The sequence below is a fragment of the Chiloscyllium punctatum genome, chromosome 20 (assembly GCF_047496795.1).
Source record: "Chiloscyllium punctatum isolate Juve2018m chromosome 20, sChiPun1.3, whole genome shotgun sequence".
In the NCBI taxonomy this organism is placed as follows: domain Eukaryota; kingdom Metazoa; phylum Chordata; class Chondrichthyes; order Orectolobiformes; family Hemiscylliidae; genus Chiloscyllium; species Chiloscyllium punctatum.
Window position 1 is genome coordinate 86,426,851 of NC_092758.1, and position 25,597 is coordinate 86,452,447.

General features: G+C 45.1%; 1 protein-coding gene across 2 annotated transcripts in view; it reads right to left on the reverse strand.

The window, feature by feature from the left end:
- Positions 1 to 25,597, reverse strand: part of LOC140492241 (slit homolog 3 protein-like) — a 670,939-nt gene that overhangs the window by 168,181 nt on the left and 477,161 nt on the right. For both annotated transcript variants that reach the window (XM_072591156.1, XM_072591157.1), the window contains one exon: positions 21,603 to 21,747. In XM_072591156.1, coding sequence (XP_072447257.1) covers positions 21,603 to 21,747 — 145 coding nt within the window. The remainder of the gene's footprint in view (positions 1 to 21,602; positions 21,748 to 25,597) is intronic.

Here is a 25,597-nt window from a genome sequence, read left to right on the forward strand (position 1 = left end):
AAGGGTCACCGGACCTGAAACATTAACTCTGATTTCTCTCCACAGATGCTGCCAGACCTGCTGAGCTTTTCCAGCACCTTCTGTTTTTGTTTCTGATTTACAGCATCCGCAGTTCTTTCGCTTTTTCAAAAACACAAGCTGTTCTTTTTCTCTTCATATTTGCTTTAGCCAATTCATAAACATGTATAAATAAAAACTTTCATTTATACACAGTTTCTCATAACTGCTGGGTGTCTCTTTTTTAATATTCACTAGTGGGATATGGGTGTTGCTGACTGGGCCCAGCATTCATTGTCCATCCCTTGTTGCCCCTTGAGAAGGTGGTGTGGATTTGCCTTCTTAAACTGCATGCTTTAAGTCTCAAAGTGCTTTACAGTCAGTAATGCAATCAAAATTATAATGTAGGAGTCACTGCAATAAACTTTGCACACAACAGACAGCAAGGCGGTAATAACCAGAATATTTTAGTTTGTGATACTGACTGAGATGTAAATATTCACCCGGGCACCCTGGGTAATCCCCTTGTCTACTCTGAAATAGTGACAAGGATCCTTTATATTCACGACAAGAGACAGACAGATCCTTGGTTTCACACTTACTTTGAGAAAGTGACACCAGTGAGGCACGCCTTCTCTCATCCACTTGAGTATTGGTCTTGAATTTTGTTTAAAGCCTGGAGTGGGATTTGATCCCAAAACTTCATGGCTCAGAAACTGATTATGATACTGCTGACACACTGGATTGATTGAAGCTACCAGACCAGAGAGCACACAAGAGCTTTGTGAACATGAGTCTGTAGTGATTGGAGAAAGTGAGGACTGCAGATGCTGGAGATCAGAGCTAAAAATGCGTTGCTGGAAAAACGCAGCAGGTCAGGCAGCATCCAAGGAGCAGGAGAATCGACGTTTCGGGCATGAGCCTTTCTTCAGGAGCCATTCCGCAGTTAGGCGGTAGTGTCGGGGTTAAATTAAAGAAAAAAAAAGTAACAGGAATCTTCAAAAAAAAATAAACAGGAATCTCTGATCACACAGCATTGCCCTTTGATGTGAAGGGCACTGCTTGTCACTGGCCACTCGGGTGTTTTTCATATCTTCCTGGTGGTGGAAATTGAATAAAGATTCATGCACCTTGTGTCTCTCACTGTGCCTCACACCTACACAGACACACACCATGGTGCTGGGAAAAAATAAGCACTACCGCAGTTAGGCGGTAGAAGGGGTCTGAGAGGAAGGGGACTGTCCCTGGACAGTTGCCCCACATCCAGAGAGCTCTAGGAAGGAAGGAAGAAGAAGAGGAAGGAGGAGGAGGCAGAGGCAGAAGGAGGTGAGAGTTCTGAGTCCTGAGAAAAAAGAAGAAAAAAAAGAAAAAAGAAAAGAAAAAATAAAATTTTAAAAATAAAAAAACAGGAGTCTCGCACTTCCGCAGTTAGGCGGTAGTGTGCGGGTTTTAATAGAGAAAAATAAAACATTTATTTTGATTTAATCCCTGCCCTCCCTTCACTGTTTTGATCACACAGCATTGCCCTTTGATGAGAAGGGCAGTGCTTGTCACTGGCCACTCGAGTGTTTCCTTTCTTCCTGGTGGTGGAAATTTGAATAAAGATTCGTGCACCTTGTGTCTCTCACTGTGTCTCACACCTGCACACACACACCATGGGTGCTGGGGGAAAAAAAAGCACTACCGCAGTTAGGCGGAAGTGTGGGGGTTAATAAAGAAAAAAGGATAAACAGGACTTCTCGCTGGACACTCGGGTATTTTCCTTTCGAGAGCTGGATCAATGTGAGTGTGTGCACGTGCAAGGACTCTCCTCCTTGAAGGAGTCTGAGAGGAAGGGGACTGTCCCTGGACCAGTTGCCCCACATCCAGAGAGCTCTAGGAAGGAAGGAAGAAGAAGAGGAAGGAGGAGTAGGCAGAGGCAGAAGGAGGTGAGAGTTCTGAGTCCTGGGAAAAAAGAAGAAAAAAAAAGAAAAGAAGAAAAGAAAATTTTAAAAATAAAAAAAACAGGAGTCTCGCACTACCGCAGTTAGGCGGTAGTGTGGGGGTTGAAAAAAAAACAGGAAGGTCAGAGGTTCTGCTCACTCTGAGAGCTAGCTCTGAGGAAGCTAGACCAGTGTCAAGTGCTATACATACATAAATAAAGGGTATATGGAGTTATTTCAGCTATGTAAAATCCTGAAACTCCATCCTTAATAGCACTGAGACTGCAACTATATCATGTGCATTGCAATAGTTTAAGAAGGCAGCTCACTATAAAAGAGAAAAAAATAAACAGGAGTCTCAGAGACTCTTGTTACTATAGGGACTGTCTCTGAGTTAGTTGGTCAGAGAGCATGTACTGTGCATGTGTAAATAAGGGGCGACTTACTGACGGGATGCTGGCCTCCATGGAGTTATTTCTGAGTCCAAGATACAGGATGTCTTTTGTTGGTAAAATTTTGTGAACAAAAAAAAAGCACACACAATGCTCCTGGCAATATAGAGGAGACAATCTGCTTAAAGGGCTGATGAAGCAGCTCAGACATTGGACATTAACATAGGGCTGCACAGTAAAGACATTGATATGAACCCTTCATGTTGGAGATGCAAGGATCTGGGTGGGAGGTGAGTTGTGAGGAGGATACGGAGATGTTTGAGTAGCATTTGAACAGGATAAATAAGTGGCTTAATGTATGCAATATGCAGTAGAATGTTGGTAAATGTTGGGTAGCAAAAAAAAAGGCAGATTATTATTTGAATGACCATAAACTGGGAAAACTGTGCACCAGTCACAGCAAATAACTGTAAAGGGGCAGCAGGTACGAAATGTTTGTGACAGGATTCAAATAAAGGAGCAGACATTTTGCTGAGGAAGGATATTCTCTTTCTATAGAGGGGTTGGAGCAAAGGTTGATCCAATTAATTCCTGGGATGGGAGAGATTGAGTTGATAGGATTGTATTCACGGGAGTTTAGAAGAATTGGGGGGGGGTGGGTGGATCTCAATGGAAACCCATAAAACTCTAACATGAGTATTCAGGTTGGATCCAAGAAGGATGCTCCTGATGGTGAGGGTGTTGAGGATAAGGGGTCGTAGTTTAAGGATAAGGAGTAAACCATTTACGTCTGGGATGAGGAGGAACCTCTTTACCCAGAGTGTGGTCAGCCTGTTTTTCTAGAATCCCGACACTGTGGAAACAGGCCCTTCAGCCCAACAAGTCTACACCGACCCTCCAAAGAGTAACTCACCCAGGCCCATTCCCCTACCCTATATTTTCTCCTCACTAATGCATCTAACCTACACATCCCTGGACACTATGGGGCAATTTAGCAAGGGTAATCCACCCTAACCTGCACATCTTTGGACTGTGGAAGGAAACTGAAGCACCCGGAGGAAACCCACAGGGAGACACAGGGAGAATGTGCAAACTCCACACAGATGGCAGGGTGGCATCGAACCCAGGTCCCTGGCATTGTGAGGCAGCAGTTCTAACCACTGAGCCACCATGCCACCCACGATGTGTGCAATTCACTACCACAGAAAGTGGTTGAGGCCAAAAGATTACGTGTTTTTAAGGAGGTAAATATAGCTCTTGTGGCTAAATGGATCAAGATGGGGGTGGGGGTGCAGGATTAGGATTCTGAGCTCGATCAGTCATAAGAATAATGAAAGGTGGAGCAGGCCTGAGAGGCAGTATGGCCTACTCCTGACCCTCCCTTCTATTTTTCCATGTTTCAAAATGAACAAAAAATATGAACAAGCCACCGCCTACACGTCTGTTATTCTGTTTTAAAAGGGCTGGATTTTGATGTGTCATGTGACCTCAATGGAGAGACAGGACACAGTTTACGTAGTTAAATAAATCTCCCACAGTGCAACTGGGTCACATCCACAGCTCTACTTGACAGTGCTTGTGCATGAGACAGTGGCCTTTTTCCTACAAATCTCTGTCTAATGATCCTGCTCCACACCCACCTGATAAAGGAGCACCGCTCTAAAGCTAGTGCTTCCAAATAAACCTGTTGGACCATAACCTGGTGTTGTGTGATTTTTAACTAACAATGGCAACAGTGCGTACCATCTCCAAGATGACAACACCTACCACCTAGAATGATAAGTATGGAGGATTTTGGGAACACCACCACCTACAAGTGCCCTTCCAAGCGACATAACACCCTGGCTTTAAAATATATCACTCTTTCTCAAATGTCATTGGGTCAAACTCCTGGATCTTCCTTCTGCCTGGCGCTCTGGTGTTTTGCTCTGGGGGGAGTCTGTAACCCAAGAGACTGCAATGCTTCAACAACATAGCTCAGCACCACCACCTTCCCAAGGGTGATTAGGGGGTAGGCAGTAAATGCTGGCCCAGTCAGCAAGCCCCATATCTCATCAAATCAGAATAAAGTCTTCTTGTAGCCTTTTCCTAAGCTAACAATAAAGAGTCTGCAATATGTCTGTTAGCCAGATAGGAGGCTGAATGGCTGTCAAGTTTGGTGCTTTATGGACTGTAATGAGGTAAACTAAGAACAAAATGTTTATAAAATCATGAGGGGTATAGATAAGTGAAAGGCAGATGCCTTATCCCTCAGGTGGGAGATTTCAAGACTATTTTTAAGGTCAGAGGAGAAAGATTGTAAAAAGGCACGAGGGAAGGATGTTGCCAGGGTTGGAGGATTTGAGTTACAGGGAGAGGCTGAACAGGCTGGGGCTGTTTTCCCTGGAGCGTCGGACAGTGAGGGGTGACCTTATAGAGGTTTACAAAATTACTAGGGTAATGGATAGGATAAATAGACAAAGTCTTTTCCCTGGGGTCGGGGAGTCCAGAACTGGAGGGCGTAGGTTTAGGGTGAGAGGGGAAAGATATGAAAGAGACCTAAGGGGCAACGTTTTCATGCAGAGGGTGGTACATGTATGGAATGAGCTGCCAGAGGATGTGGCAGAGGCTGGTACAATTGCAACATTTAAGAGGCATCTGGATGTGTATTTGAATAGGAAGGGTTTGGAGGGATATGGTCCGGGTGCTGGGAGGTGGGACTAGATTGGGTTGGGATATCTGGTCGGCATGGACGGGTTGGACCAAAGGGTCTGTTTCCATGCTGTACATCACTATGACAGCTTTTTTTTTTATACAGAGTGGTTCATGTGTGGAATGAACTCCCAGAAGAAGTGCTTGATGCAGGTACACTTACAACGTTTAAAAAGCCATTTGGATAAGCACTCGAATAAGAAATATTTACAGAGATATGGCCAAAGCACAGGCAGGTGGGACAGTTCAGTTTGGGATTATGTTCAGCATGACTTCTTGATCATCTGATTTTAATATTTGGGAACTCTTAAGGATTAAAATGATTTTTAAAATGGACAAGTACTGACCTAAAATTGCTGCAGTGATCATCTAGCTATTGATCCAGGCAAATCTAGGAAACCAATGGATAATCAATAATATTTTACGCACTGAAATTAACATCAAAAGAAGACTGAAACTAGTCACTGAGCCTGGCATCCAAAAACTCTCATCTCCTATTTCAATTTGCACATTTCTGATACACGAAAGATAGCCAGTAGGTTATCTATCCGAGGGAAGACATTGGGGTCAGACTTGGAAATACAGAAATAAACCATTTTTACAGCTACAGAAGAGAGAAATAGATTGGTGACAGCAAGGACTGGCAATCTGTCTCCTGCCTCAATTTTCTTTTCACCGTCTCAAAAATAGCACCCTTTAAACACGCAATTAGGGAAATAATTTACCACAAACTCAATAATCTACAAATTTAGCTATTGCTGAGGGTACCAGGCATTAATTTAGCAATTCAGGTCAAAATCCAATACCTCACAGACTCTAAGATTTTAGTATTAAAAATGTCTCTACCTGATACTTCTTTTCAAAACCTTGTACTTTTTCTGACTGTTGGAAAAAGCTACTCCTTCTTTCACATGAGAAAGCCTTATATTCAGCTCCTCAATATTGACTGGTACCAAGTTTTAATTGAACTGTCACATAGTTGGGTGCTCAAAGAATTATTTGTTGTGACAAACTGAGAGGGACTGAGAAAATAAGTAGCTGATTTACCCACTTTTGCCTGGGAATTTCAATTCAAATTGCCATGACATCAGCCAGAAGGACATGAACTAATGTAGACCTCTGGATGACTGGCCAGTAACATTCCTACTACATTAACACACACCTCAAATCATAGACTTCCACATCTAGACAATATTTGGGCACTACCACACTTTCAGGACAAACTTGATCTACAGGGAGAGGCTGAATAGGCTGAAGCTATTTTCCCTAGAGAGCCACAGGCTGAAGGGGTGACCTTATAAAGGTTTCTAAAATCATGAGGGGCATGGATATTGGTCAGTGCATTCAGTATAGAAGTTGGGAGATCATGTTGCAACTATACAGGACATTGGTTAGACCACTTTGCAATCCTGCATGCAGTTCTGGTCTCCCTGCTATTGGAAGAATGTCATGAAACTTGAAAGGGTTCAGAAACGATATACAAAAATGTTGCCAGGGCTGGAGGGTTTGAGCTACTGGGAGAGGCTGAATAGGCTGGGGCTGTAGTCCCTGGAGCATCGGAGGCTGAGGAGTGACCTTACAGAGGTTTATAAAATCATGAGGGGCATGGATAGGGTGAATAGTTAAGGTATTTTCCCCAGGGTAGGGGAGTCCAGAACTAGACGGCATAGATTCAAAGTCAGAAGGGAAACATTTAAAAGGGACCTAAGGGGCAACTTTTTAATGCAGAGGATGGTGTGTGTATGGACCGAGCTGCCAGAGGAAGTTACAACATTTAAAAGGCATCTGGATGTGTATATGAACAGGAAGAGTTTAGAGGGATTTGGGCCAAATGCTGGCAAATGGGAATAGATTAATTTCGGATATCTGGACAGCATGGATGCGTTGGACTGAAAGGTCTGTTTCTGTGCTGTACACCTCTATGACTCTATGTTAAGCTGGGTCCCTGCGTCTTTGTGCCAATGCATTCTTCCCATTGCTAACATTTAACCCAGAACCAAAATCCAACAAAATAGGTTATCTGGTCATTTATCTCAGTGGTGTCCATGCTCCCAAAATAGTTGTTGTTTTCCTCAATTTAACAGAGATTACAGTTTAAACAATAACTGATTTGCCCGTAAGCATCCTGGTTGATCTTGAGGGGTGGGACAGCCATTATAAAATATCGGCCCAATCTTTCCATGTTGCTGGTGCATAGAATACACACACGACCTTAATGCAAATCAGCACAGCAAGAAACACAGATGTTTCTGCTTCCTCTACTTCCTCCATTTTCTCCAATGACTGCATTTTTTTCCCCTGACATCTCCACTTGAAAGTGTTTTTTCACATATTTATCATTTTGCCAAGTTGGAGTCTAGACGGCACACATCCAGGAAATTCAACTGTTTTGAGTCCCATCTTGCTTTCACTCGATATCGAGGAACCTCAAATTCTCTGAATGCAGCAGAGAGTAAAGATCTCACCAGCATCTTACGGAACTAAAGCAGGTGCTGTGTTGACTCATTGATTCTATGATGTTTCTATAATGAGGTCAGACCATCGAATCCCTACAGTGTGGAAACTGGCCCCTTTGGCCCAACAAGTCCACACTGACCCTCCAAAGAGTAACCCACACAGACCCATTCCCCTTACCCTATATTTAGCCCTGACTAATGTACATCCGTGGACGCTGTGCGGCAATTTAGCACAGCCAATTCACTGTAACCTGCACAGTTTTGGATTGTGGGAGGAAACCAGAGCACCCGGAGGAAACCCACACAGACACGGGGAGAATGTGCAAACTCCACACAGACAATCATCTTAGTTTCTGCCTGCGATCACTTGCAATTCATGGGACCTTCCAAACCAATGTATTTGAAGGCTTTTGAGACCAAATTGCCTTATTAAACAGCTATAATTGGTATCTATGCACTCAGTATGTTTGCAATATCAATACCTCCTTCTATCACCCCAACCCATTTCTTCACTAGATCCACTATGAGAATTGTAGCGTGCAAATCTGATAACTATGAGTTACAGCCTACTGATACACAGCAAATGTAACAACTGACAAGAATAGCTGATTGCTATAAATCCATTGTCACTTTATGCCCTGACGTTAAATGACAGTGGGAATTAGGCAAACAAGAATTGAACAGCATGTCCAATATTGAATTGAATTGAATTAGTTTTACTGTCACATGTACTCACCATGAGTACAGTGAAAGGTTTATAAGTCACCACTTTACGGCGCCTCCTTCGGTACAAAGATACCCAGATACAGATTCTCGAGTACAAATTCTTGGGAAAAATAAAGAAATATAAAAGTCCAAAATGTACAAAACCATAGGAATGAATCAGAAAAATAAAGAGATAGCAAGTTCAGAATAACATCCCTTCCACGATTGGATAATAAAGATCAAGAAATTTAAAGAAAAAGAGAATTTATGACAAAATCCATCTTAGGCCGTCTGGGCCCGAGGAGCTGACCCCACCCCCACCCCCACCCCACCCCACCCCCGCTGGAATCCTGCGCCAGGCACCAACAACACACGGAGTCACAGCCTGACGCTGAAGCTGCCACATGGAGACCCAGACCAGTGCCAACGAAAATTGCTTCCGAAACTATCGACAGGAGACGCCTGAGGAAGCAGACATAGTTTCAAGATGGCGGCGGCGGCGGCAGGGTAGGAAGTGTTCGGGCTCTGTGTCTATACGCTCCCCCTCACCTGGCTGGCTGCATTCTTCTTTGTTTTTTTTTGCCGTGTTTCTTGTTTTGTATCAAAGTTCACCTTTTTTTGTTTTCTGTGCCATGATGAAAGAAGGCAGCTGTGAGGGCCTGTTGCTATGGTGACAGTGCAGTGGATCCAATGTCAGTCCCTTGTGGCTGCGGCCTTTACCAAAGGCTCCATCCTTGGTGGATCGGTCCGTTCCTGCTGACGGAGGTTTCAGTGGGGGTTGCTACAGCACCGGTGACACAATGGTTCCCTTTCACTCCTTGGGGTTATGGCAGCTTTGGGCCGTGATGGCTTCAATGATATCTTCAGCGTCGGTGACTCGGTGGGTCCAGTCTGTCCCTATTTGGTGCAGCGGTGAGGCAGTGGCTTTGGTGTCAGTTTTGGCCATGGCAGCGTCGTGGGTCTGGTCCAGAAATCCTCACTTTGGTGACGGCATCCCATAGCCGCTCCAGAAACCCAGGAGCCGCGGGTGGTAGAGGGTTTGAATGAATGATGAACTTTGTCCTAACTTTGTCTCAGTTATTTCTTTTGCTGATTTCTGCAGCTAAAATGGCGCCGGACTGTGGCAACATATACAAATCTCACTGCATTTTCACCAATACAAGCAACAATAAATTGTTGTTCTACTCCAGAGCTACATTACGTCTTCATGGTGGACAGGTGGGTGAGGAATCTGTTCAAACCTGTGTGGGAGGGACATGTTAAACAGCTGGACCTCATTTATTTGGTCCTTGGTCAATTGCCCATTCAATACCAGTGGCAGTGCCACCGGTCTAAAGGGCGTGTGGACGAGCAGAAGATGACTGCAGAGACGTAAGGAACAGCCTCTAGCATTCACGGAAGTCATGTGGAGGGCATCAAAGAGTCATTAAGCATAGAAACAGGCCCTTTGGCCCACTACGTCTACGCCAACCAACAAAACACAAACTACACTAATACCATTTACCTGCACTCAGTTCATAGTCTACAGTGTCCTGATATTTTAAGTGTTCATCCAAATGTTTCTTAAATGTTGCGAGTACCTGCCTTCAACCCCTCTTGGGAAGCAGATTCCTTATATCTGCTGCCCTCAGATCGCAGATCTCTGATCTCAGATCTCCTCTCAACCTCACACTCCTCACCTTAAACTCCTACTCTCTGACCTTAGACATTTATGACATGGGTAAGAGATTCTCACAATCCACCTGTGCCTCTCACAATGTTGTACACCTCTGCTCCAGGGAAAACAAACCCAGCCGATCCTGTCTCTCCTCATAGTTGTGAATTCCCATCCCAGGCAACACCCAGGAGAATTTCCTCTGCACCCTCTCTAGTGCAATCACGTCCATCCAATAGTGTGGTGACCAGAATTTCACACAGTATTCCAGCTGTGGCCCAGCCAATGTGCTATGTTAAGTTGCAATGAGATTTCCTTGCTCCAATATTCTAAGTCCTGGCTAATGAGGGAAAGCATCCTCTATGCACCCTGTCTATCTGTGTTGATACCTCCAGGGATATTAAGGCTTGAACACCAAGGTCTCTTTGTTCCTCTGTATTTCAATATTAGGATGTTCTTGTAAATAACATTTAAAGGATGGTGGTGATGGGGGGGTGAGGGAGGACATTCAAACTCTTCCTGTTTGGTTAGAATAGCAAAATCGCATTTCACTCACTGAGCTTGCTCCACTGTTCAGTCTAATCAGGGCTGACCAAACACTTCAATGCCTTTTACCCACTCTGTCACCACAACCCTTAGACTCATAGAATCCCTACAGGGTAGAAAAAGGATATTCAGCCCATTGAGTCTGTGCTGACCCTCAAAAGAGCATCCCACCTGTAACCTTGCATTTCCCATGGCTAACCCATTTAGCCTACACAACCTTGTTCACTGCAGGGTAATTTCCAACAGTTAATCCACCAAGACTGCACATCCCTGGACACTACAGGGTCATTTCCCATGGTTAATCCACCTAACCTGCACAGCTTTGAACTGTGGGAGGAAACCAATGCAGACACAGGCAGAACATGCAAACTCGACATAGACAGTCATCAGAAGGTAAAATCGAAACCTCCTCCCTGGTGCTGTGAGACAGTATTGCTAACCACTGAGCCACCATGCCACCTATTATACCTTTGATAATCAGAGTTCTATCAACCTCTATTTCAAACCTATTCATACGAATGAACTTGCACACTCTTCAGGGTTAGAGGATCTCATAGATTCATCAGTGTCTGAGTAAAGAAAATTCAGTCCGAAATGGCATCTGCCTTATTTTTGAATGGGGGGAGCATCTTACTGGCATCTACCCTGTCGATCCCTTGTCTAAGGTTCAATGAGTTCTAACTTTTCAAAGCACTCAACAATACAGGCCAAGTCTCTCTTCTTGGGACAGTCCTCCATTGGAACAAGTCTGGTGAACCTTCACTGCACTCCCTCTGTGACAATAACATCTTTCTTCAAACTGACGCAGTTCTCCAGGTGTGGTCTAACCAAGCCTCTGTACAACTGAAACAAGACTTCACTACTCCTGCAATAAAGGCCAACATTTCATTAGCCCTCCTAATAGTTTGCTGCACCTGCAGGTTAGCCTTCAGTGACTTATTGTCAAGGACCCTGAGGTCCCCTTTGCATATCTACACTTTCCAACCTTTCACCATTAAAGAAATTCTCTGCACACATCTGTTTCCCCTACCAAAGTGGATAACCTCGTATTTGTCTGTGTTAAGTTCTATCTGCCGTGTCCAGACCATTCACAAAATCTCTCCAGATCCTCATAAAAGCATGTTACACATTCCTGCCCAGCTCTGTCTGCTAATTTGTAAATATTATGCTTGGTCCCACACCCAGATCATTGATATAAGTTGTGAACTGCTGGGAATGTGAATACTGATGTGAATATAGATGTGAGTGCTTGTAGCACCTCAGTAGTCACAGCCTGGCAATGCAGGAATGACCCATTTATTCTCACTGTCTGCTTTCTGTCTGTTAGTTATTCTTTAAGCCATGCCAGGACACAAACTCCAATCCATGAGGTTTAATTTTGCGAATCAAACACCCGTGGGGGTCAGGGCAGGAGAATTTATCAAACGCCTTCTGAAAATCCACATATACTAAGTCCATTGGTTCCCCTTTATCAATTTTATCAGCAACGTACTGAGAAAATTCAAACAAGATTATCAAACATGACCTTTCATTTGCAAATCCATGTTGACTATACCCAATTAGATCACTTTAATCTAAAAATTCACTTATCAGGTCCTTTGTGATAGCTTCTCATATTTTTCTCGTGCTGATGTAAAGTTGACAGGTCTACAGCTCCTTATTTTCTCTCTGATTCCCTTCTTAAATAGTGGGGGAACACTTATTTTTTTCCAAACTTCAGGAATCATTCCAGAATCTAGAAGACTTTGGAAAATGTTCCCCATTGCACTATCTCCACAGCCACTGCCTTCAACACTTTGGGACATAGACTACAATGCTGTGGGCACTTATCCATCTTTAGCCCATTAAGTTCTTCAGTACAATCTCTTAATAGTAATTTCCTTCAAACTCTTATCTTCCCATGTCATTTGGATATCTAATTCTGAGAGAATTCTACGTGAAACAAAGTAATCATTTAGTTTCTCTGCCATTTCTCTATTCCCAGTCATAAATTGTCCTCACCTTTATTTCTCTGAGCCAAATATTTACAGTCATAGAGATGTGCAGCACAGAAACAGACCCTTCAGTCCAACTCATCCATGCCGACCAGATGTCCAAAATTAATCTAGTTCCATTTGCCAGCACTTGGCCCATATCCCTCTAAACCCTTCCTATTCATATACCCACCCAGAAGTCTAATAAATGTAGTAATTGTACCAGCCTCCACCACTTCCTCTGGCAGTTCATTCCACACACGCAACACCCTCTGTATGAAAAGGTTACCCCTTGGGTCCCTTTTAAATCTTTCCCCTCTCACCTTAACGTATGCCCTCAAGTTATGGACTTCCCTAGTCCGGGGAAAAGACTTTGGCTAGTCAGCCTATCAATGCCCCTCATAATTTTATAAACCTCTATAATGTCACTCCTCAGCCTTTGCTCCAGGAAAAATAGCCCCAGCCAATTCAGCCTCTTCCTGTAGCTCATCCTTGGCAACATCGTTGCAAAGCTTTTCTGAAACTTTCACATTTCACAACATCCTTCCTATAGCATGGAGACCAGAACTGCACATGGTATTCCAAAAATCGCCAAACCAATATTTTGTGCAGTCACAACTTGACCTTCCAACTCCTATATTCAATGCACTGTCCAACAAAGGCAAGCAAATGACTTCTTCACTACCTTGTCTACTTGAGACTCAACTTTCAAGGAGCTATGAACCTCCAGTCTAAGGTCTCTTTGTTCAGCAACACTCCCCAGGACCTGACTATTAAGTGTATAAGTCCTGCCCTGATTTACCTTTCCAAAATGCAGAGCCTCACGTTTATCTAAATTAACGCTACCTGCCACTCCTCAGCCCATTGGCACATCTGATCCATGTCCTTCATCCTACGCTGGCATCTCACTGAAGTACTGAGGGAGTGCTGCATTCCTGGCAATGCTATCTTTCTTGAAGTCAAACCAAGGCTCCGTCTTTCCACATGGTAGTTGGTAGGGGCGTGCGAGGGTGGATTGAGGTGGAGTCAGGGGATGTAAAAGATCTTATATCAATACCTAAACAGCTCCAATACAGATGTCCGCTATTTATCTCTTAATCAACGTCCCTACAAACTGAGGATCTCAATATTCTTTGCAGGAGTGAACCACACACAAATTGCCTGCCCTCTTTCCCCACATTACAACAGTGGCCAAATTTCAAATGTACTTTCTTGGCTGCAAGGGCTTCCTGAAGTTATGACAGGTGATATATAAATTCAAATTTGTCCTTTCTTTACAAATACTTTCCCTCCGAGTTTCAAGTTAAAATGGAAGTTGGGTCCGACAATATCCTTGGAGTTAGTCTTTGCATATTTAGGAAGTTGTCTGTACTTGTTCACACTAGGTTAAAATTACAACCTGAAAAAAAATTGGTACAGACTGTGAACAGAGTCTCGTGGGCTGGATTTAAACTGGATCATAAAATTGGCCCTTAATTGTCAAAACATGATACTTATAAGCTCTCAATTACTTTGTAAAACAAGCTTGCACGCTCTTTGTTTCCAATTTTTTGCCATTGAGACAGCTTGCTCCCAGACATCAATGTATTCCTCCACTGAGTGCTGACCAAGGGGTGTTCGCATAGCAGGTCATCCTACCCAGGCTTGACTTGAATGTCATCTAAACCATTCAACGTCCTTTCCTATTGGTTTTGAACTTGGAAATTGGATGGAGAGAGGTCAGACCAGCCACCCTGCTGCTGCCTTTGTACCATACGTTGACATTACTCCACACTTTCCTCCCTCCCATCCCAAGTTACTCTGTCTGGAATGGTTACTGTGAGTAACACATGTTCACAATAACTGCTCACTATCTTCGGTGCTCGAAGGAACATTCACGCTCCAAAGATGTTACACTTCTCCAGAAACAAATTCAAGATCAATGTGATTACATTTCTGACATAAAATCGCCAAGGGAGGCTTAACAAAATGAACAAAGTTCTTTCAATCTTGATTGTTCAGAAATCCTTGGTTAATGTAAGACGGTCACTGAACCAATCATTGGAAATTAAAATACAACCTTCCAGATTCTTTTCTTTTTGAACTGTTGTACTCAACATCAGTTTGAAATTAAACGGCACAGACGTTTCTCCACTGCTGCAATAAAAGTGCTTCCTTTATCCTGCTGGTGTGTTTTTACTGTCTCGGTTAATCAATGCTGACTTGAGCCATTCCTGACAGATAGCGTAATTCGATTACGAGAGCAGAGAAGGGGTAGGCGGAGTGTAGAGGAGAAGGAACTGGAGGCAACCAGCACTACACCTAACTTCTCTTTGAGATAAAGCTTCACATGTCATGAACCCAGTGCAAATCCATTCAGAATTGATGCTTTTGCTGCACTATTAAATAAACACATACGACTGACAGCTACGAGATACTGGAGATTGACTTATTTTATAAACATTGCATTAGAGACCAGATTGCTGTAACCCACAGGCCTCAGTAACACTTAAAAGACAGGCTGTTTCCTTGAATGTTTGCAGAGTTAGGCAGCCTGCCCTCACGTTCAGTTCCAATGCTCGACATACATGCATTGACAATGATACTGAAGTAACGGCAAGTGACTGTCAGTGAGTGAAGGTTCCGATCGTACTAATTTTGTTTTTGATTTTACCCACCCTGACATGATGAAAAACATGCTGGCAACTCTCTGATGCTTTTGGCCATACAGAGATGAACTTGACATCTTAAGAGGTGTTGCCTTTCAACGAAAAAGTAAGTGCTAATGCCCGAACCTCTCTACCATACCGTCAGGGCTACAGGGGAATCGACATTTCAGGCCTGTTGAAGGGCTTATGCCCGAAACATTGACTGACCTGCTCCTCGGATGCTGCCTGACCTGCTGTGCTTTTCCAGCGCCACACTCTTCGACTCTGATCTCCAGCATCTGCAGTCCTGTCAGAACTACACAAAGGACATTTCGGCTCGAGCAGATGAGCTGACGGGACATGTGATACAGACTACTGGCCAGGGAATGTTGGCGTGCAAACAGTTAATGCAACTCCACACCCACTTGACCCGTGTCACTCAGATGTGACGTAGTGAGGTGGCACTGGCAGGCGTCAATTCTGTCTCAGTGCTCAGAGTAAGCACAGGTGGGTCTGCTGTTTGGAATTTTAAAAAATTTTACTATGAAATGTCATTTAATCCTTTACCCCAAAAATTCCAAAATCCAAAAGACAGCTGGTCTCAAGGGTTTTGGATAAAGGATTGTCATCCTGTACATGCAGATTGGCAAGCCCTCCTGGCCTGTCAGATAGGTGCACAGTGTGGACCATGATGCAATTGGCTGGCAGGAACATGGCTGACAACTTTGCTGTTCAAGTCTTCCAATTCTGGTCAGCCCAATTTTGTGACCCACATATCTTAAAACCTGTGTCACCCTGGGCAGCACTAGCATAAAGTTTTATTTTTACAGTCCACTTTCTAAATGCACAGTGTACTGCAAAAATTCACCTCAAACTATGCTGCTCCATTACCTAACCCACAACAAACCCCCTTCACCCATCATCCCTAAACTCGCTGATCTACATCGACTCCCATTCCACAACGCTACAGATTTAAAATTCACATGAATCCACCCTTCTCAATGTCTCTCATCTCCTTCAGTTTGACAATCAGCAGAGATCTCTGACTTCCTCCATTTCTGACCACTCGCTCCCTTGCGCCTTGCTGGGGTTTGGTGGTCGGTTAGCTTTGGCTGGATGGCTGGTTTGTGATGCAGAATGATGTCAACATTCCGGGTTCGATTCCTGAATTAGCTGAGGTTACCACGAAGGACTCTCCTTTTCAGCCTCCCCTCACTTGAAGCATGATGACCCTCAGGTTAAACAACCACCAGTCATCTCTCTCTCTCTAATGAGAGAGCAGCCCATTGGTCTGATAAGACTATGGCAACTCTACTTTTGCCTTCCATTACACCATTCATTCATTCATGGAATGAGGGCATTGCTGGCTGGGCCAGTATTTGTTGCCCATTCCTAATTGCCCAGAAGGCAGTTAAGTGCCAACCACATTGCTGTGGGTCTGGAGTCACATGTAGGCCAGACCAGGTAAGGATGACAGTCTCCTTCTCTAAAGCGCATCAGTGAACCAGATAGGTTTCGTCGACAATCAATTCATAGTCATCATTAGACTCTTAATTTAAATTCCACCATTGGTTGTAGCAGGATTCAAACCCGGGCCCCTGGAACATCCCTGGATGAACAGTCCAGCGATAACAGCACTAGACCATCACCTCACCTTTAAATGCCTGCGCTCTAAGCTTTGGAAGATCCTCCTTTGCCTCCCTCACATTCTTCAAGCTGCTCCTTCTTTGCAATGGTTTTGAGGTAATTTGTCCCAATGTGACTTGGTGGACCATTTGTTTGGTAACTGAAACATCTCAGGATGTCTCTGATGTTCGCAGCTCCACAAGTGGAGGCTGCTGTTGTTATGGGTTTGTTTTCCTTTTGTTTTCTGACTAAGTGGGTGGTGGGCAGGAATGCCATCTGGAACAGCTGAGGCTCCCCCAGCAACCTGACCACATCGCCGGATACAACTCTGCGTGAGCAGGCGGGCCGACAAATCTGGCTCTAAGTTTGAAAAGAGACGGACTATATTTGCTATGTAAGAGCTTCTTCATGTGGTTCCTGGAAATGCTTAACTCATGACAGCCTTGATCGCACCACCCTCTTCCCTACCCTGTTTTGCACACACCCAATTCCTTTCATAATGCAAAGTTTTAGTGACTGGCAGGTCCATATTAACGCATGTAAACAGTGCTTTCATTCTCATTTCTATGGAGACTACGGGGATGCAATTGTCATGGTGATGTTACAAGTGACATCGAGTACTGGTACCAACTTAATCCAGAGGCCAGCAATGATACTCTGACTAAAGGAGATCAAATCACAGCAACTGGAGGGATTTAAATTCAAATAATTAAGAAATCAGAATAAATTGTTACTTATCAATAACAATGTTGAAACTACATAAAATGCATCTAGTTTATCCTTCAGGAAGAGGAAATATGTCATCTTTATCTGGTCTAGCCTACCCTACATGTGACGTCAGATCCCCAGTAATGTGTTTGATTCTTAACTGCTCTCTGAAATGCCATAGCAGTGTTCAGTTGCGGTGATGCAGGTTTGCAATACATTGTTATTATTCTTTGGATTTCAAAATGGAGGAAGAACAGATTTTGGTTTTCAGTCTGTGAACATCTTTTTATCAACTAAGGACAGAACCTCGTTTTGAGCAGTGAACTAAAGAGGGTTTTTACAAGAAAGCATTTGACATAAGTGACTTGATCAGCTATCTGGGGAGTTAATTGCGGAATGTTTGCGAAGTTGAGTTTTTATGTTCAAGGGACAGAAGATCAGGGACCTCTAGTTTAGCAGCAAAGTCATTCTAGTAGAAGGTAAGCTATTAATTAAACAGTTAAGAGTAGATTTCACTGGGATTGACTGACTGCAAAGGATATTGCCAGGAGAAGTTTTTTTTATTTACGTTAAGACCTTGGCAGCCTTGTGTGAATATGTTGATTGACTGACAACTACGGTAACAAAACTGAAGAGAATAAAATTTACGGTCTATCAAGCCAGATTTCATTTATGATCTAAATTGCCCAATGTTGCTGTCAGCTGCAGTCAGACCTGTTGCACCAAACCACTATCAAAAAGCAACGTGTGGACTGCAGCGGTTCAAGGAAGTGGCTCCCCACCACTTCTCTCGAGGGGAATTAATGATAAGCAATAAATGCTGACCTTGCCTACAATTCTCACATCCCAAGAATGAATACGGATAAAAGCAACGGGGGGAGGCGATGGCCCAGTGGTGTTATCATTAGGCTGTTAGTCCATAAATTCTGCAAATATTCTGAGGGCGGCACGGTGGCACAGTGGTTAGCACTACTGCCTCACAGCGCCAGAGACCCGGGTTCAATTTCTGCCTCAGGCGACTGACTGTGTGGAGTTTGCACATTCTCCCCGTGTATGCGTGGGTTTCCTCCGGCTGCTCCGGTTTCCTCACATGGTCCAAAGATGTGCAGGTCAGGTGAATTGGCTATGCTAAATTGCCTGTAGTGTTAGGTGAAGGGGTAAATGTATGGGTGGGTTGCGCTTCGGCAGGTCGGTGTGGGCCGAAGGGCCTGTTTTCACACTGTAAGTAATCTAGGCCGTGGTTCAAATGCTGCCACGGCAGATGCTGGAATTTTGACTTCAGCAAAAAAAAAATCAGGAATTAAGAATCTATTATGAAGCCATTGCCAATTATAGGAAAATCCTAAGTCACTCACTAGTGCCCTTCAGGGAAGGAAATCTGCCATCCTTACCTGGTCTGGCCTGTATGTCACTCCAGACCTACAGCAATGTGGGTGGCATAGTGGCTCAGTGGTTAGCACCACTGCCTCACAGCACCAGGGTCCCAGGTTTGATTCCAGCCTCGGGTGACTGTCTGTGTGGAGTTTGCACATTCTCCCCGTGTCTGCGTGGGTTTCCTCTGGGTGCTCCGGTTTCCTCCCACAGTCCAAAGATATGCAGGTTAGGGTGGATTGGCCATAGTGGCTAAATTGCCCATAGTGTTAGGTGCATTAGTGAGAGGGAACTGGGACTGGGTGGTTTACTCTTCGGAGGGTCGGTGTGGACTCGTTGGGCCAAAGGGCCTGTTTCCACGCTGTAGGGAATCTAAATGTGTTTGACTTTCAATTGCCCTCTGAAAGAGTTTATTAATCGCTACACATTTCCTGCTGTAAGGGCATTCTGAGTTTACCTACAGCACGTGGAGTGCAGGGGTTCAAGAAGGCAGCCCACCCCCCACATTCTCAAGGGCTATCTAGGGATGAGCAATCAACGCTGGGCCCAGCCTACATCCCCTGATTGAAGTTTTAAAAAAAATTCATTCAGAGCCACATCAATCTTTAATGAGCCACTGAAACTATAATCAATCAGGCATAGCAAAACCAGCCTTTGCTTCAAACAGCTAGATAATTGTCAGAACAAGCCAAACTCATCATACATACAACCACAATGAAATATTGTCTCAATAGCAGTTCATAGTTCAATCATAAAATGACTTCACTCAAGTCTGCTCAACCCATTTTCACATTTCCATTTGGAAATACTGATTCCAATTCTGAGCCTTCAGATGAAAAAAATCAGTGCGTGCTCCTGATCTGATGGAATTGACTCAACTCAATGTTAGGGGAAGGTTGTTTCTTTCCTTGGTGAAGCTTTGTTCAGATCCATGTGCTTCCCTACAGCAACTAGTGGCAGCTCATCCTGTATTCGGAGGATGTAGTCACCTCTGCATCATAACAGACCATCCATCGGAATACCCTGAACCACGATGACTCTTCATGTTATCCTTATTTGGCAGTGTGCACGAGTCAAGAGTGTGTTGCTGGAAAAGCACAGCAGGTCAAGCAGCATCCGAGGAGCAGGAGAATCGACATTTCGGGCATAAGCCCTTCATCAGGAATGAGGCTTGTGGGCCAGGGCTGAGAGATAAATGGAAGAGAGTTGAGGTGGGTAGCTGAGAACGCGGTAGGTGGGTGAAGGGAGGGAGAAGGTGATAGGTCAGAGGGGGGAGTGATGGACAGGTCCGGAGGGCGGTGCTGAGTTGGAGGCTTGGGATTGGGATAATGTGGGGGGGAGGGGAAATAAGGAAGCTGTTGAAATCTACATTATCCCACGTGGTTGCAGGGTCCCAAGGCGGAATGTGAGGCGTTCTTCCTTAAGGCGTTGCATGGTAAGGGTTTGGTGATGGAGGAGGCCCAGGACCTGCATGTCCTTGACGGAGTGAATGGGGGAGTTGAAGTGTTCAGCCACAGTGGGGAGGGGTGGGGTTGGTGGGCGCGGGTGGCACTGCATTGGGCTCTGGATACTGTGGTTTTGATTGGATCTCCTGAGGTAGACAAACAGGAGGCTGGAAGAACACAGCAAGCCAGGCAGCATCAGCAGGTGGAGAAGTCAATGTTTCGGGTACAACCCTTCTTCAGGACTGGCAGTGGGGGTAGGCGGAGCTGCAGATAAAGGGAAGGGGGAGGTTGGGGAAGGTTTTTGGCAGGGGAGAGGAGCAGAATGGTGAGGTAGTGATAGGTGTACACAGGTAGAGGGTACGGCCTGGTTGGTGTCTGGAAGGGAGGGTTAGTCAGTGGAATGGAAGGGAGAGGAGGGGCTGGAAAGGGGGTTAGGGGATGGGAAAGGATGGGAGGGTCTGGAAAGGGGGTTAGGGGATGGGAAAGGATGGGAGGGTCTGGAAAGGGGGTTAGGGGATGGGAAAGGATGGGAGGGTCTGGAAAGGGGGTTAGGGGATGGGAAAGGATGGGAGGGTCTGGAAAGGGGGTTAGGGGATGGGGGTAGGATCTGGAAAGGGGGTTAGAGGATTGGAGGATCTGGAAAGGGGGTTAGGGGATGGGGGTAGTGTCTGGAAAGGGGGTTAGAGGATGGAAAGAGATGGGGAGGGTCTGGAAAGGGGGTTAGGGGATGGGAGAGGGAGGGTCTGGAAAGGGGGTTAGGGGATGGGAGGGGCGAGGTCTGGAAAGGGGGTTAGGGGATGGGAAGAGAGGGGGAGGATCTGGAAAGGGGGTTAGGGGTTGGGAAGGGGGAGGGTCTGGAAAGGGGGTTGGGGATGGGAAGGGGGAGGATCTGGAAAGGGGGTTAGGAGATGGGAAGGGATAGGGAGGGTCTGGAAAGGGGGGTTAGGGGAAGGGAAGAGAGGGGGAGGGTCTGGAAAGGGGGTTAGGGGAAGGGAAGAGAGGGGGAGGGTCTGGAAAGGGGGTTAGGGGATGGGAAGGGGGAGGGTCTGGAAAGGGGGTTAGGGATGGGAAGGGAGTGGGAAGGGCTGGAAAGGGGGTTGGGGGATGGGAAGAGAGGGGGAGGGTCTGGAAAGGGGGTTAGGGGATGGGAAGGGGGAGGGTCTGGAAAGGGGGATGGGGATGGGAAGGGAGTGGGAGGAGCTGGAAAGGGGATTAGTGGATGGGAGGCAGGAAGAGGCTGGAACGAGGGTTAGGGGATAGGGGAAGGGGCTGGAAAGGGGGTTTGGGGATGGGAGGGGGGAAGGGGCTGGAAATGGAGTTAGGGGAAGGGAAGGGAGGTTCTTTGAAATTCGAGAATCTCCTGAAGCAGGATAGTGCTATATGATGACTTCAGCAGCTGTAAGATCAATCTAGAAGCTCAGACGTTTTGACATCACCATCCCCTTCCCATGATCTGTAGACAAATGCGGATGAGGAAATCATTACTCACATTTCCACGATGTTTTCCGGAAGGTTGACCGGGATTTCGGTCAGCCCTTTCCCTCGGCAATCCACGATGTTGTTGCTGCACACGCACGCTGGCGGACATGATGTAGCATGGGCATTGCACGACTGAGTCTCGGTGGACTGTGGCCCTGGGAGGACACAAGAGGACACTGCCTCAGAACAGGCAAACAGATACACACAGCAACTGAGAAGGGTTCTCCACTGCTGACTGAGACTGGCAACAAGTCATAGAGATGTACAGTATGGAAATAGACCCTTCGATCCAACTCATCCATGCCGACCAGATGTCCTAAATTAATCTAGTCCTATTTGCCAGCATTTGACCCATATCCCTCTATACCCTTTCCTATTCATATAACCATCCAGCTGCCTTTTAAATGTTGTACTTTTATCAGCCTCCACCACTTCCTCTGGCAGCTCATTCCACACACGCACCACCCTCAGTGTGAAAAAGTTGCTCCTTTGGTCCCTTCTAAATCTTTCCCCTCTCACCCTAAACCTATACCCTGTAGTTCTGGATTCTCCTATCCCAGAGAAAAGACCTTGTCTATTGACCCTATCCATGCCCCTCATGATTTTATAAACCTATACATGGTCACCCTGCAGCCTCTGACAATCCAGGGAAAACATCCCAAGCCTATTCAGCCCCTCACTATAGCTCAAACCCTCCAACCCTGTTAACCTTCCACCAGTTATCAACAAGTAAACCAAAGCTTGTGTCACATCTCTGGACAAATAAGCCAAATATTTGAGAATTTCTGCTTCATTTTTTAGTCAGGTAAATGTCCAATTGACTTTAATTGAGACAATTTATATTTATTCGTCCTCCAACTTAATTGCCTCAATTTGTATCTTTGTCTATATTTTTAAAAATTATGTAAGGTTTGTACCAAGGAACTTGAATGTAAGATAGCACCATAAAAAGGCAGTCATTGTAAAAACTTTGCATTGTATCCCTGTACTGGAGTACAAGTGACAATAAAGTATATTCAATGCAATATGTTTGTCTTTCTAAAAAAAATTAATAAATGCATTTGAGACCCAGCAATGTGAAGGTTGCCATCGCCACATGCCTTATACCTTTCGGAACCTTTTAAATGTGGTTTGTAATGTGTGAATTTTCAGTTCATAGCTGGAAGGAGCTACGGCAATGAAATCGATGGGACCTCGATACAGGACAGCTGCTCCAGTGAGATGTTCTTACTAATCCAGAGGCTTGTGCCAAAATTGGGGGAACTGACTCACAAACCAGTGAAACAACAGCTTGAGGGAACCACACTCGCTCGATTGCATCTGAACATAAAATGTCCCAGGTATCAACATCACCATCCCTGTGATTGACCTATCGTGGCAGTAGATCATCTCCATCCGTTAATGGTACTGTAGAATAGAGACAGAAAGGACTGACCCTCAAGATTGAATCCCAATGTCATAGAATCCCTACAGCGTGGAAACAGGCCCCTTCAGCCCAACAAGTCCACACCAACCCTCCAAAGAGTAACCCACCCAGGTCCATTCCCCTGAGTAATGCACCTAACCTACACATCCCTGAACACTCCAGGCAATTTAGCACAGCCAATTCATCCTAACCTGCACATATGTGGACTGTGGGAGGAAACAAGAACACCAGGAGGAAACCCATGCAGACCCAGAGAGAATGTGCAAACTCCACACAGTTGCCTGAGGCTGGAATCTAATCCGGGTCCCTGGCGTTATGAGGCAGCAGCGCTAACCACTGAGCCACCGTGCCACCCCACGTCTCAGGGCATCAGGTCAAACACAGACAAGGGAACGTTTGGCTGATTTTCTTTTTGATTACTTATGGGAGCTAGCAATTGCTAGCCAAGCCAGGAATTTTTCCCCACGTCCAGTTGCCCAAAAGAAACAGAGGTGGGGTGGCCTTGATCGATAGCAGTCCATTTAGTGTGGGTACACCCAGAGTGGCATTTGGAAGAGAATTTCAGAATTCTGACCCAGAAGGAACTACGGTTTATTTCCAAGTCAGGATGGTGAGTGGCTTGGAGGGGAACTTGAAGATGGTGGTTTTCCTATGTATTTAGTGCCCTCGTCCTTTCCAGATGGTGGTGGTTGTGTGTTGGAAGGTGTTGTCTGAGTGGCCTTGGTGAATGCCTGCAGTGCATCCTTGGGCACTGATAAACACTGCTGTTAGCCTTCTCTTGGAATGTTAGTGGAATCCCCCTCCCCTCCTCCCCAAATTTCCCTGCTGCCCTCTTTCTCCTTTGCAAATTCTCTGAAGACTCATCTTCTCATCTACTTTTTCAGTTCTGCTTCCAAGACTCTCTCTCTCTCTCTCTGTCTCTCTCGCTCTCTCAGTGTCTCTCTCTCTCTCTCTCTCTCTTTCTCAGCCGAACATTCCCACTCCTTGTTTGGTGAAGTCACTCTGGGATACTTTCTGCATTCAGTAAAGTTGCAAGTTAATACAAAACCCAACAAAACCAAACTTTCGTAAAGGCAACCAGAGGAAGTGAAAGTCAAATTTAATGTGATTTTTCTGCAGCTGTTTCAGAAAGAAAACAAAAGGTGCAACACTTGTTTGAGGCTGGGGTAATAAAAAGCATCTTCAAATGAACGTTTCCATTTCGCTGCTGTGAAACAAGACTCTATCAGGCCTAAGGAGAAAGTGAGGACTGCAGATGCTGGGGATCGGAGCTTAAAAATATGTTGCTGGAAAAGCGCAGTAGGTCAGGCAGCATCAAAGGAGAAGGAGAATCGATGTTTCGAAGAAGGGCTTATGCCCAAAACGTCGATTCTCCTTCTCCTTTGATGCTGCCTGACCTGCTGCGCTTTTCCAGAAACACATTTTTAAGCTCTGTCAGGCCTAAAACCGGTCTACAGTTGAACATTTATGTGCATATAAGAAAGATGGACTTATCAATTGCATTTTACGTGAGACCACCCCAAAGTAAGAACTTGGGTAAACATAACAGGGATATTTGAAACAGTAGGGACTGTAACTTTAAAAGTGTAGAACACACACATTAACTAGCAGGGCTCCATCGCTTGATTGCATTGAAGCTACCCACCTCTATGTTCCTCCTGTGTGACTTTCTTCTATTTATTCATTATTGAATGGAGGGGGATTGAAGGGGAAAAGCACCAGCTATCCTGCTCCATCTGTCACAGTGGTTACAAGTTTACAAATGCAAGCCTTGTAATTCTCTGGTGTTTTGTTGACATTTCATTAACGGCGGACATGGCTCCCTGCTGAAATGTTTGACTATGACTTGTCCTTTTCAGCGTGTATCAATAAATCACTAACATCTGTTCCATTGGGCTTTTGGGACCATTCTTGTGGGATTAGCAATACCCCATAAAGTCACTGATGGATTATCTGATTTTTGCCCTTGACTTTTCCATATTTTTTCTCCATCCTCTCACTCCCTCTCTCTCTTTCTGCCTGCCCTCTCCAAACTGCATTCTTCAGTTTGGGAAAGATAAGAATGCTTCAGTCATAGAGTCATAGAGATGTACAGCACAGAAACAGACCCTTCAGTCCAACCCGTCCATGCCGACCAGATATCCCAATCCATTCTAGTCCCATTTGTCAGCACCCGGCCCATATCCCTCCGAACCCTTCCTATTCATATACCCATCCAAATGCCTTTTAAATGTTGCAATTGTATTAGCCTCCACCACTTCCTCTGGCAGCTCATTTCATACACGTACCACCCTCTGTATGAAAAAAATTCCCCTTAGGTCTCTTTTATATCTTTCCCCTCTCACCGTAAACCTATGCCCTCTAGTTCTGGACTCCCCAACCCCAGGGAAAAGACTTTGCCTATTTATCATATCCATGCCCCTCATGATTTTGTAAACCTCTATAAGGTCACCCCTCAACCTTAGACGCTCCAGGGAAAACAGCCCCAGCTTGTTCAGCCTCTCCCTGTAGCTCAGATCCTCCAACCCCGGCAACATCCTTGTAAATTTTTTCTGAACCCTTTCAAGTTTCACAACATC